The 12,616-nt window shown below is 44.1% G+C and overlaps 1 protein-coding gene across 5 annotated transcripts in view; it reads left to right on the forward strand.

The window, feature by feature from the left end:
* Tcaim (T cell activation inhibitor, mitochondrial) overlaps window positions 1-12,616 on the forward strand; it is a 29,802-nt gene that overhangs the window by 11,220 nt on the left and 5,966 nt on the right. For all 5 annotated transcript variants that reach the window (XM_005348146.1, XM_005348147.2, XM_026779275.1 and 2 more), the window contains exons 6-9: window positions 3,081-3,333; window positions 7,608-7,730; window positions 8,697-8,794; window positions 9,342-9,433. In XM_005348146.1, coding sequence (XP_005348203.1) covers window positions 3,081-3,333; window positions 7,608-7,730; window positions 8,697-8,794; window positions 9,342-9,433 — 566 coding nt within the window. The remainder of the gene's footprint in view (window positions 1-3,080; window positions 3,334-7,607; window positions 7,731-8,696; window positions 8,795-9,341; window positions 9,434-12,616) is intronic.

Here is a 12,616-nt window from a genome sequence, read left to right on the forward strand (position 1 = left end):
GCTCTATCTCCTGCACCTCATAAAACAAACAAACAAGCTAACTGTGATAGCATGCCTTGTAATCCCAGCACTGGGGAGGTAACAGGAGGATTCCTGAAGCCCACTGGCCAACCAGCTTCACCTGGGAGACCACCCAGATCCTTCAAAATAAGGTGGACAGTGCCAGTAGAACACCCTGAGGGGGACATCCACCTCCACAAGCATGCCCATGAACACACATGAAGGTGCACACGTGAACACGCACAACAGAAAAGAAGGAAGGCAGGCAAGCAAACAGAGCAAGCACATTTCAGTCTCACACAGAATTCTGAAAATTACTTCAATTCCATCAGTATTGAAAGTGATAAATATGTCATGCTGTGATTATTAAGTTAACTTTAGCATGTAGCTGCTGAAAAGAATAGGCTCATTTATACATACCAATGTGGAAGATATTAATCCCACTGAATGAGAGTAAAGACCACCAACCCAAATGTTTTTAGTCAAATTAAGCAAGCTTTATTTTCTGTCAGACAAGGCTGTTTCTCTACAGCAGGATTTGAGAAAATGGCATTGAACATAGGAGAAAGTAGGGTTTTATGGCGCCTGCACCACCTGGAACCGCAGTTGGGCAAGGGTCTGGGGATTAAAAAACACACAGAGACACGGGTCACTCTTGAAACAAGAATGCCAGTTTTATTGTGTTCCAGGACAACTTATATGGCTCTCCTTGACTAATGGCCACGCCCTAACTCTCAGGATTTTTTCAGCTGCAAGCCCACCAGAAACCACTCCTTTGTTATCAGGAACTCATGAGGGTCTTGTGCTCAGAGCAGCTGCAAGCATAGGAAAACAAGTTGTTTATTCCTTCAGGCAAGGGGTCATAGAAAGTTCAGGGTCTGAGCGTCTGCAGTCCCCAACAGGGTTTCTGTAGTCTCAGAACTGCAAGGTTTGGGGCTTTGTAAGGGCTGGGAGATTTTAGGTTATGTGGGAAGTTGTTGAATATTTCAAAATTATTTGGTAGAACATCTTATCAGGGTGAAAATTTCAGAGGATAGGATGTAGGACATGCCAAATTCCAGAAAATGGGTCAAGACACAGGCAAATCCAAGTTTTACAGAAAACAGAAATGAACTTATTTTAACCTTGTAACAAGATGACTTCTAATCTTAAAATGGAGTCAGCCTGGTCCATCAAAAGGTCACCAAGTTAAGAGAAAAAAGGTTCACATATGGATAATAGGTCCATAACGATACCATCTGCAATAAAAGGAACAATTTAAAATGGCTATATGTGTGTTTATAGAAACATACACCTTATGACATAAGCATTTGTTTCATATACAGTTCAGAGAAGCATATAGAAAAGGTTTAGAACAGCACTGTCTGTATAAGAAAAGTATGTATTCCACAGATGTACTCCCGAGTACAGCAAACGCCAGCCATGTGACTGCTGAGTATTTGAAATGTTGCTCATGTAATTGAGGAACTGAGTTTTAAGTTTTGGTTTTTTATTTTTTTTCATTTATTTTCATTTTTATTGCTGTTTTGCTTGCATATATGTCTGTGTGAGGGTGTCAGATCTTGGAGTTACAGATAATTGTTAGTTGCTATATGGGTCTGGAAATTGAACCTGAGTTCTCTGGAAGAGTAGTCAGTGCTCTTAACCACTGAACCATCTCTCCTGTCCCTTAAGTTTTATTTAAATGTTTTTGTAGTGATGGTGTTGGTGGTAGGATGATGGATTTGTTTGAGGGAGGGGGTGAGGTAGGTTTTATTCTTTTGAGGAAAAGTTTCTTAGCCCAGGCAGGCCTCAAACTCACTATACCTAGCCAAGGATAACCTTAAAGCCCCAATCCATCTGCCTCTACCTCTCCTGTACCCAACGCCCAGCTTAGCTTTAATTATTTCATTTGTGAATATCCAAGTTTGCACGATTAGCTACATTGTTAATATGTGTTGTTCAGAGACTATGTGCCAGCTGTTGACAGTGGTTCTATCTACTAAAGGCGTGAGACTATATGCCTCCTTATAGACTTTTATTCATGCGTGCGTGCGTGCGTGTGTGTGTGTGTGTGTGTGTGTGCGTGCGTGCGTGTGTGTGTGTGTGTGTGTGTTGACAGTGGTTATATCTAGTAAAGGCGTGAGACTCCTAATAGACTTTTAGTTGTGTCTGTATGAAACTACAATGAGCATGTGCTTACAAAGTATTTGTAGACAAAGTGATAGCACACACCTCTAATCCCAGTACTCAGGAGGCAGGCAGAGGCAAGCATATATCTGTGAGTTTGAGGCCAGCCAGGGCTACAAAGTGAGACCTTGCCTAAAATAATAATGATACTTAATAGAATTTAATTTTTTTTGTCAGGGCTATGAACCAAACCTAAGGATTTGTGTGTTCTAGGCAAGAACTCTGCCACTGAACTAACTTAACTATATTTCCAACACCCTTGTGTAATTTTCAAACTACTTTTAAAAATTAAGGGTTGCCTGGAGAGATGGTTTGGTGATTAAGAGCACTGGCTGTTCTTCCAGAGGACCTCTGTTCAATTCCAAGAATCCACATGGTGTTTACAGCAGTCTGTAACTCCAGTTCTAAGGGGATTGTACACCTTCTTCTGGCCTCTCTGTGCACCAGGAATACATGTAGTACACTTACACACACACACACACACACACACACACACACACACACACACACAAAATCAATTTAAAAAAATTTTTAAAGATGAGCTTCTGTGACCGCCACTAGGTAGATGTTGCTTGGGCCTTCCCTTAGCAGGCATCCCCGTGTGCCCGTCTTTCTGCTAGAAACTTTGTGATGGCCATGGAAGCACTTCCCTCTCTTTAGTAGCAAGGTTCATGGGCAGCACTGAAAACCACCTCCATCCCTTCTCAGCTAGGGTGAGTGTCCTCACTGGTGGAGATGGGAATGCTGCTGTGGAGTTGAAAGAGGGAGTGGTTTCCATTTGCTGGGTGATTTTTAATGGCTAATAAAATGTTTTTTAAAGATTTTAACTCTATAATTGTTTCATGAAAAATGATTCTAAGGTAAAACAAGTGATCGTCTGTATTAATTGTTTGGGGAATTATATTCTCTAGGATTTCGAGCAGTCAGATTTACTTTGCACACCAGCGATCTGCTAAGCACAGTGTTGTATATTCTCAACTCCTGCAGTTTGTCTGCTGAACACGTCCAAAGCTTGAACACTACTAACGTGCATTCCCAGCCTCTCCAGGAAGCTACAGGGATGCCTGACAGACCCATCAAATGGCATAAGTCTTACTATTCCTTCACTGGGTTCAAGGACCCTGACGAAGACCTACACGTCTCGAGAGTGGAGACAACCCTAATGTAAGTCAAAGGTTTTATTTCACCAGCCTCATGTAGTTTATGTTTAAATGTGTTCTGGTTTTATAGGAAAAGAAATTTTAGTAATATTTTTAATACAGAAATCATGAGAAAAGATATCTTATGTGTCTTGCTTAAAGTTGCAAAAATACTTCCATTTTGTTATTGTTTAATACCAGCTACATGCAAAAGATTTAAGTTTTTTGTTTTGTTTTTTTTAATAAGTTATTTAACTATTTTATGTGCATTTGTGTGAAGGCGTTAGATCCCCTGGAACTGGAGTTACAGACAGTTGCGAGCTGCCCTGTGAGTGCTGGGAATTAAATCGGATCCCCTGGATGAGCATTCAGAGCTCTTAACCTCTGAGTCATCTCACCAGCCCCAAGATTTAAGTTTTTTAAATCAATTATTTGCATGTTAGGCATTGCCAGTCTATATGGAGGGTTCAAAGGTAACTGACTTTAATAAAAATTACTTACAGAAAAGCACACCAGTTGTAGTGACACATGGCTAATCCCAGCCGGGAAAGAGAAGATGAAGGCAGACCACTCTGGGATACGTAATGAATCTCTGTCTCAGAATAAACAGACAGACACACAGGTGGCTAGATTAGATAGATAGATAGATAGATAGATAGATAGATGGATGGATGGATGGATGGATGGATGGATGGATGGATGGATGGATGGATGGATGGATAGATGGATGGATTGGTGGATGGATGGATGGATGGATGGATGGATGGATGGATGGATGGATGGGAGATAGCTTTATAAAATATCATCTTAAATGGACAATTGTAAAAGAATGTTTTAAATTATAACTAGATATGAGCAGGGTGTACAGTGCTTTCCTTTCATCTCAGCATTTGGAAAGCAGGGGCAGGAGGATCTCTGTGAGTTCAAGACCAACTGGGTCCACATACTTGAGTTCTGAGGCCAGCCAGGGCTGCATAATGAGACTCTCTCTTTCTCACTCTCTCTCAATATATATGTGTGTGTGTGTGTGTGTGTGTGTGTGTGTGTACATATTATATATATATATATATATATAATGTATGTGTGTGCATATGAAATATTGGCACAGAAAACTATGAAGTAAATTTGGAGGTGAGAGGTGTAGCTCAGTGGAAGAGCACTAGGAAAACAAAATAAATCTTGGTTGGAATAAACACAGTGTGATGGGCTGCAATGTCAGCAGATTGAGTGTCACATGGAAATGGAAAGTCAGTGCGGTCTGTAGGGACTGCCAGGTACTTTAGAGTGCTCTTGTCAACTTCGTTAGCACTGACTAAAAACACCTGCTGGGTTTTGCAAGCATTCTATTCCTCAGAATATGCCTGTGTCCGTGTGACCCATGCTGCTGTGGATTCTATGTCCTCAGGATGCGCTTTGTTTTCCATTCAGATTCTGTGTCTTACTTCTGTACGTTGAGGAGGAGAGCAGCTTTTTAAACTACTGTTTCAGGGATCAAAGTCAGGGAAAATCAGTCCAGGTGTCAGTAGCTATTTGTCCTGGCATGATGGCGAACCTGTCGCTGCTTAAATAGACTCTTTCTTAGCGTCATAGATGAAGTTAATAATGGCATAGAATATGGTAGATGGCTAACATCATACAAAGGGCTTTACATGGTTTGAAAACTGGTGTCTAAGATTTACGTGAACCCATTATAAGGCTCTGTGGAGTTTGAGTGTTGTTTAAGCAAGTGTACCTTTCTGACAGAAGTGTAGTTCCAAGCCAGGTAAAATGAGAGCAGACAGTGTTGCGAGAGAAGGGACCCTGAACGTGAACCGCAGTGTGGCCCAAGTGAGAGCTGACACTAACGCTCAGTCTGACGCTGATGCTGACACCAGCACTAGATTTATGAGTACACCTGTACTTTTTGCTTTATTTTGTTTTTGAAACAGAGTCTTACTACTTACCCTGGCTAGGCTAGAACTCTCAGTACAATCCAGGGTGATCTTGAACTTCCAGAAATGCAGCTGCCTTTCCCTCCAGAGTACTGAAATTAAAACTGTGTGCTAACATGCACAGCCTGGGTCTCTCTACATAGCCCTGACTGTTCTAGAATTTACTCTGTAGACTAGGCTGGCCAAGATCCTCCTACCTCCACTTCCAGAGTGCTAGGATTAAAGGCCTGGACTAGTACTCCTGGCTTGGGAACCTAGTAGTCTTAAAAGGGGGGTGTGGGCAGGATTAATTGTAAATCAAAAAATAATGGGCACATTTACCTAGGAGTAAGGACCCACTTTCTCATTCTGCCATGCAAAACCCTTCATGGTCTTTCCCCTCTTCCCTTTCTTTGCGCCTCAGTATCCTCCCCCCACCCCCCAGCCCGTAGAACCATCTCTGTGGACGGCCAGTTCATCTGTGGATCTGTGTGCACTTGCATGATTGGCACACCCAGGCTTGGGTCCACGCTGCCTGGTACCTAGAACCTTCCAGCTGAAGTTAATTTCTGAGTCACCTTTTTCTTTCTGATACTCTGTTCTCCTTCTAGGTAAATCTTTACAACACCATGCTGTGTTATAGGATAAATATTTGTTTGATAAATTCATAATGATTTCATTGTTTTGCAGGTTTTAAACTTTAAAGCTTTAGCTCACTCTAAAATAGTTGATTGAAGCATCTTCTGTCTAAAGGCTTTATCAGGCACATTTGAGCTCTCTTTAGCATGACTTTTATTACATCTTATCGTGGACATACCCTACAGTTTTTTGGGCATCCCCGTGAGGAGCTGTATGAGTACCCTGTTTGCTCTTTAAATTGTTCCTCTCCTCCTGGAGCTTTCTTTTGTACAGGTGTGCCGGAGGCCTACCCACTCCCACATCTGAATTGTTCCCCTTGGTTCATTCTGTGAAAACAAACACACACACACACACACTACATGCATTACTTTTTCACCACCCACAGACTCTACATAAGTATCTTATTTCTCTAGACTTCCTTTGGAGAGCGGAGACTGCAGGCAGTGCCATGCATACCTGGTGAGACTGCTTAGCACAGCAGGAAACACCGTCCAGGGAGGGCAGTGCCCCTCTGGATGCTCCTTCTGAGACCCACCCTGCTCTAGTCCTCAAAGCATTTTTTAACATTTATTTTTCCTTATAAGCTTATTGAAGAAGATATTCTAAGAAATAAGAATAAGAGCTTATTTTATACTGAGCCTATTTAACTATGTAGTTGGTGAAATTGAGATAAGTCTTTAGCTGGGCACTGGGCTGGGTGAAGAGAAAGGGAGGCCCACTTGGATATATTCTGGGCACACTGTCACTAAAGAACTGGAGTGGTAAGGTCTAGCCCGCAGACAGATTAGGCAGAGAGATGAGGAGTTGGCTTTGAGAACACAGGGTACTGCAACCTAGTATTAAAATCAAAGATTAACTAAAATGAAAGGTTCTGCCATTTTGGAATCCACAAGGCAGTTGTTCATCTCCTTCCTCTGGACACATCCGTGCAGTGTGTATCTCACAGCCGTGCGTGACCACATATGCTCACTGTGAGCTGCATGCTTCCTCAGGACACATCCGTGCAGTGTGTATCTCACAGCCGTGCGTGACCACATATGCTCACTGTGAGCTGCATGCTTCCTCAGGACACATCCGTGCAGTGTGTATCTCACAGCCGTGCGTGACCACATATGCTCACTGTGAGCTGCATGGTTCTCAGTTCCGCCCTCAGCTGTTGTGTGCAGAGTAATGAGCTCCTACAGCCAGCAGTAATGTTCTTATTAATTAATCCACGTTCTCCAGTAAACAGTTAAAGGCTTGGAAGACTCTTCACATTCTTCCTGATTGTTTTATCTCTAAACATAGGGACAGGTATGGTCTGATTTAATTTTTGTAATACTGAAAAGAAGCTGCCATAATTGAACATGCAAGGGTGGACAGCCTCTTGAAGTGGGCTTGTTAGAAGTAAAGCTCTGGGAGGCTGGAGAGATGGCTCAACTGTTAAGAGCATGGCTGTTCTTCCAGAGGACCCAGGTTCGATTCCCAGCACCCACATGGCATCTCTCAACTGTCTGTAACTCCAATTCCGGGGAACCTGACACCTTCATACCAATGCACATAAAATAAAGTTAAACAAATTATTTTTTAAAAAAAATAACAGAAGTAAAGGTCAGACTGAACATTCAGGTTAACAGTAGACTTCTGGTTAGTTTGCTTTATTTTTGTTTGCGGTCCTAGGGGTGGAACTAGGGCCCCGCTTGCTCTAGGCGGGTGCTCTACCGCTGGCCTCCATTCCCACCCCCATGTGCTGTCTCTGGTTTTGGTGTAGGTCCTGGCTAGGTAGCAATGGGCAAAGTGCAGTGAAAAAGCTGAAGAACAGCTTGCCTCTTAGGAAGGAGCTGGATCGTCTGAAGAAGGAGCTGTCTGACCTTCTGCAACTTTCAGATATCAGGTAATAAAGTATCCTGGCTGTCTTACTGTCCTGGTCCTGTAAAAAGACATCATGACCAAGCAGTTCACAAAAGAAAACATCTAATTGGGAGTTGCTTACAGTTTCAGAGGGCAAGTCCATGACCGTCATGGTGGGGAGCATGGCAGAAGGCAGGCATGGTGCTAGAGCAGGAGCTGGGAGCTTAGATGTTGAGACAGAGAGAGGGCTCACTAGGAATGGCCTGGGCTTTTTAAACCTCGAAGCCTGTCCCCAGTGGCACACCGCCTCCAACAAGGCCACACCTCTTAATCCTTTTCAAGTAACTGCACAAAGTGGTGAGCAACAATTCAGACATATGAGCCTGTGGAGGACATTCTCATTCAGACCTCCACACTAGTACACACAATCAAATATGCAGGAATGAATTACAGTTAATAAAATGCTTGCTTAGGACACACTGGGCCCTGGGTTTCATCCCCGACACCACAATAGCTGGGTATAGTGGTGCGCACCTGCGATCACACCATTATGGAGGTAGAGGCAGAATGACCAGACGATGACGGGTATCTTTGGCTGTAAAGCAAGTTTCAGACTAGCCTGAAACTAATGAGACCTTGTCTCAAATATATATATTTGCCAAGCAGTGGTGGTGCACGTCTTTAGTCTCAGCACTTGGGAGGCAGAGGTAGGCGAATCTCTGTGAGATGGAGACCAGCTTGGTATATAGAGCGAGTTCCAGGACAGGCTCAAAGCTACAGTGAAACCAGAGAGAGAGGAAGGGAGGGGGAAGGGACGGGGGGTGGGGGAAGAGAGAGAGAGAGAGAGAGAGAGAGAGAGAGAGAGAGAGAGAGAGAGAGAATAAACATCAAAGAAACATGATTCTCTCTGCTCCAGGAAGAGGCTGTTGACCTTGTCAAGAGTCAGTTGGGGTGAGAGCCTGTCCATCCCTCTGTGCTGCTGTTAACGTGGCTGTGTCTGTTGGCCTAGGTGGCAAAGGGGCTGGGGTGTTGCCCATCGCTGCAGCCAGCTGCACAGTCTCAGCCGCCTTGCACAGCAGAATTTGGAACCACTTCAGAATGCAAAAGGTAACTGTTGTCTGCTCTCTTGTTTGTTTGTTTGTTTGTTGTTTTTCTTCAAAACAGGGTTTCTCTGCATAGTCCTAGCTGTGCTGGAACTCACTCTGAAGAACTCAGAGATCTTCCTGCCTCTACCGCCCAAGTGCTGGGAAAAAAGGTGTGTGCTATCACTGCCCGACTGTCCACTCTTTCAGAAAATCTGTGTTAAACATCTGTAAATTGTAGCACAAAACTAAGAGACTTTATCAGAGTTAGATGTTTAGATCTGTGGATGGTAGTAGCACATGCCTTTAATTCCAGCACTCAGGAGGCAGAGGCAGGCAGACCTCTGTAAGCTTGAGGACAGCCAGGGTTACACAGAGAAACCCTATCAAAGAAAAAAGTAAAATAAAATAAATGTTTAAATCTGTTCCTTTGAATAAAGGAGAAATATAAAATAGGCTTCTAGGATATACTAGATTTAATCCTTAGTGTATACGCTGGACTTCAGTGATTGTTTGCACCATGTTATAAGGACAAGTCCTCTGGGCCATGACCACAGTTTGTTTTCTCGCAGGATGCACCATCGTGTTCACAGACCGCTCGGGCATGAGTGCACTGGGCCACGTGATGCTGGGAACCATGGATGTCCACCATCACTGGACGAGAGTAAGGATGAGCCAAAGCAAGCAGCCTCTCTGCCTTGCACACACTTTCATTTCAGACAAGAGCATTGTGTCAGCAATCGCAGCACTGGGAAGCTTAGCTCTAGATATCAGTCCAGTAACACCACATAGCTAGGACTTCGGTGTGAAGATAGCTTTCTTTTGCACGTATTTATCTTGTGGGTATTTCTGCATGCATATGCACAGAAGCCAGAGATGAACGGTCCAGGGATTGCATCCAGACCATCAACTTGAGCAGGCCTTTGCTCAGCATTTGTCTCACAAGCCCATGGGTTAGTTTAAACTCAAATAAAGCTGAGGTGAACATGTTTTATTGCTAAATTTTATTCTTAGATTTATTTATTTTGTATGTAAGTGTTTTGTCTGCATATATGTATGTTATGAACCATGTGTGTGCCCAGTTCCCGAGGAGGTCAGAATAGGGCATAGGATCCCCTGAAGCTGGGCTTACAGATAGTTGTGAGCACCATGTGAATGCTGGGAGTCAAACCCAGCTCCTTTGCAAGAGCAAGCGCTCTTAACCACTAAGCTGTCTCTCCAGCCCCTGATGTGAATATTTTTATTTAGTTGGTTTGGTTATTTTGTTTTGGGGGCTTTGCTTGTTTGTTTGTTTGTTTGTTTGTTTGTTTGTTTGTTTGTAAGAGTCTCATGTAGCCCTGGTTGAACTAGAACTTACAATATAAATCAAACCAGACTGAAACTTGTAGCAATCCTCCTGCCTCAGCCTCCAGTGTCTTAGGATTACAGGTGTACACCACTGTGCCTGGTTGATACAAACATGGGAAGTGCATTTTTCACCTCATGGATAAATTCCTAGATAGAATTGCTGGATCATATCCTTTGATAGTACCAAAAGAGAGATAATCATATTTTTAATTGTGATTATGTTACTCTAGTAGGTATGTGGTGGTGTCTTACCTAAGTTTAGTTTGCATTAAATAATACATGATGGTGATCACCTTTTCATATTTTTATTTGCCATCTTCATCTTCATGCCATCTTTAGTGAAGGATTTATTCTAATAATATACTTGGTAGAGGGACTGGAGAGATTGCTCAATGGTTAAGAGCATTGACTGCTCTTCCAGAGGATCCAAGTTTGAGTCCCAGCCCCATCATGGCAGCTCACAGCCATCTGTAGCTGCCGTCCCAGGGGATCCAATGGTGCCAGACACTACTGTGGTATAGAGATACACATGTAGACAAAACACACAAACACGTGTAATAGATCTTTAGCCAGGCTTAGTGGCACACACCTTTGATCCTAGCACTAAGTTAGCCTGGTCTATAGAGTAAGTTCCAGGACAACCAGGGTTACACAATGAAACCCTGGCTTTAAAAACCCTAATTATTGTTGTTGTTGTTGTTGTTATTATTATTTCAAGCTATATATTTAATAGGTATTTTGTATCTAAAGAATATAAGAACTCTTAACACTCAGCAGTTAAAAAAGAAATAGCAAACCAAGTAGAAAATGTGCCACAGACATGAAGAGAGTCTCCAGATGACAGAGCTCAGAGCTGGGATGGGGCAGAGAGCTGGAGAGCTTGCAGCCTGTAAGATGCTGGGTTCCAGCCCCACGCTGGGCAGAGCTGCTGAGTGGACAGAGTGGCAGACCACGTGATGCTGAGGACGTGGAGACCTGGCTCACTTCTGCCAAGGACCCAGATGTGCAGAGCTCCACACGTAGAAATCTGTACACAGATACTCATAATAGCCAGGAGTGGAGGAAGTCCTAATGTACATCAGTGTAAGTCCTGTTCAGAAATGGGCAGGAACCTCTGATGTGTGCAGCGGCCTAGGTAGGAAGGTCAGTATCTGAAGGTTATAGTCTGTACAGCTTCCATGTCTGTACCATTCTTGAAGTCACAAGGTAACAGGAAGGAGGCAGAGCAGGGCTGTGGCTGCCTAGACATGGGGATCAGCAATCTGACCACTCAAAGGGCATGTGGCAGATTCTGGGGGAGCTCTATTCTGTGCGGAGTAGTGATTTCACATGGTCTGCACATGTGAAAAGGCAACATACAACAAAATGCTCAAGGATTGCTAGAGTCCAGATGGAATTAACAGCTGCTGTGTAAACTGTACCGTGTCTGCACTGTCAAAGTCTCACATGTACAGAACCCAGAACACGCTATATGAACCCAGTGCAGCAAGTCTGCGCTGTCCCCATAGCTTCATGCTTACAGATCTCAGCACACACCGTATGGACCCACTATAGCGAGTCTGCGCTGTCCCCATAGTCTCACCCTTACAGAACCCATATAGCACACGCTATATGAACCCACAGTTCTCAAAGCTCCTGAATGTGCTTACACTGCATATGCAACCCAAGAAGAGGAGAGTTAGGGAGTAGAATTATTTTTTACAAAATGTAGTAAGTAGATGATAGATGGTTTATAAAAACTAGTTATTATCTTCTTTATAGGCTACCTGATGCCTTCTAGTTCTCTCTCTCTCTCTCTCTCTCTCTCTCTCTCTCTCTCTCTCTCTCTCTCTCTCTCTCTCTTTCTGTGTATCCCTAGCTGTCCTGGAACTCGCTCTATAGTCCAGACTGGCCTTAAACTCACAGAGAACCCCCTGCCTCTGACTCCTAAGTTCTAGGGTTAAAGGTGTGCACCATCATAGCCTGGCTAAAGCCTTCTAGTCATATTAACATGTGCAAATCCCAGATTTCTACAGAAAACCAAAGTCCTTAAAGTCCTCCCTGACCCCAGCCCCTCCTATTCACCAGCACACGCCATGTGCCAGCTCCTCCCACTCACCAGCACACGCCATGCGCCAGCCCCACTCACCAACACATGTACATGTACCAGCCCTTCCCACTCACCAACACACGACATGCGCCAGCCCTTCCCACTCACCAACACACGACATATGCCAGCCCTTCCCACTCACCAACACATGCCATGCACCAGCCCTTCCCACTCACCAACACACGACATGTACCAGCCCCTCCCACTCACCAGGACACACCATGCACCAGCCCCTCCCACTCACCAGGACACACCATGCACCAGCCCCTCCCACTCACCAACACATGTACATGTGCCAGCCCCTCCCACTCACCAGCACACGCCATGCGCCAGCCCCTCCCACTCACCAACACACGACATGCGCCAGCCCTTCCCACTCACCAACACACGCCATGCGCCAGCCCCTCCCAC

Source organism: Microtus ochrogaster, chromosome 5 (genome assembly GCF_000317375.1).
Source record: "Microtus ochrogaster isolate Prairie Vole_2 chromosome 5, MicOch1.0, whole genome shotgun sequence".
NCBI classification, from domain to species: Eukaryota; Metazoa; Chordata; class Mammalia; order Rodentia; family Cricetidae; genus Microtus; species Microtus ochrogaster.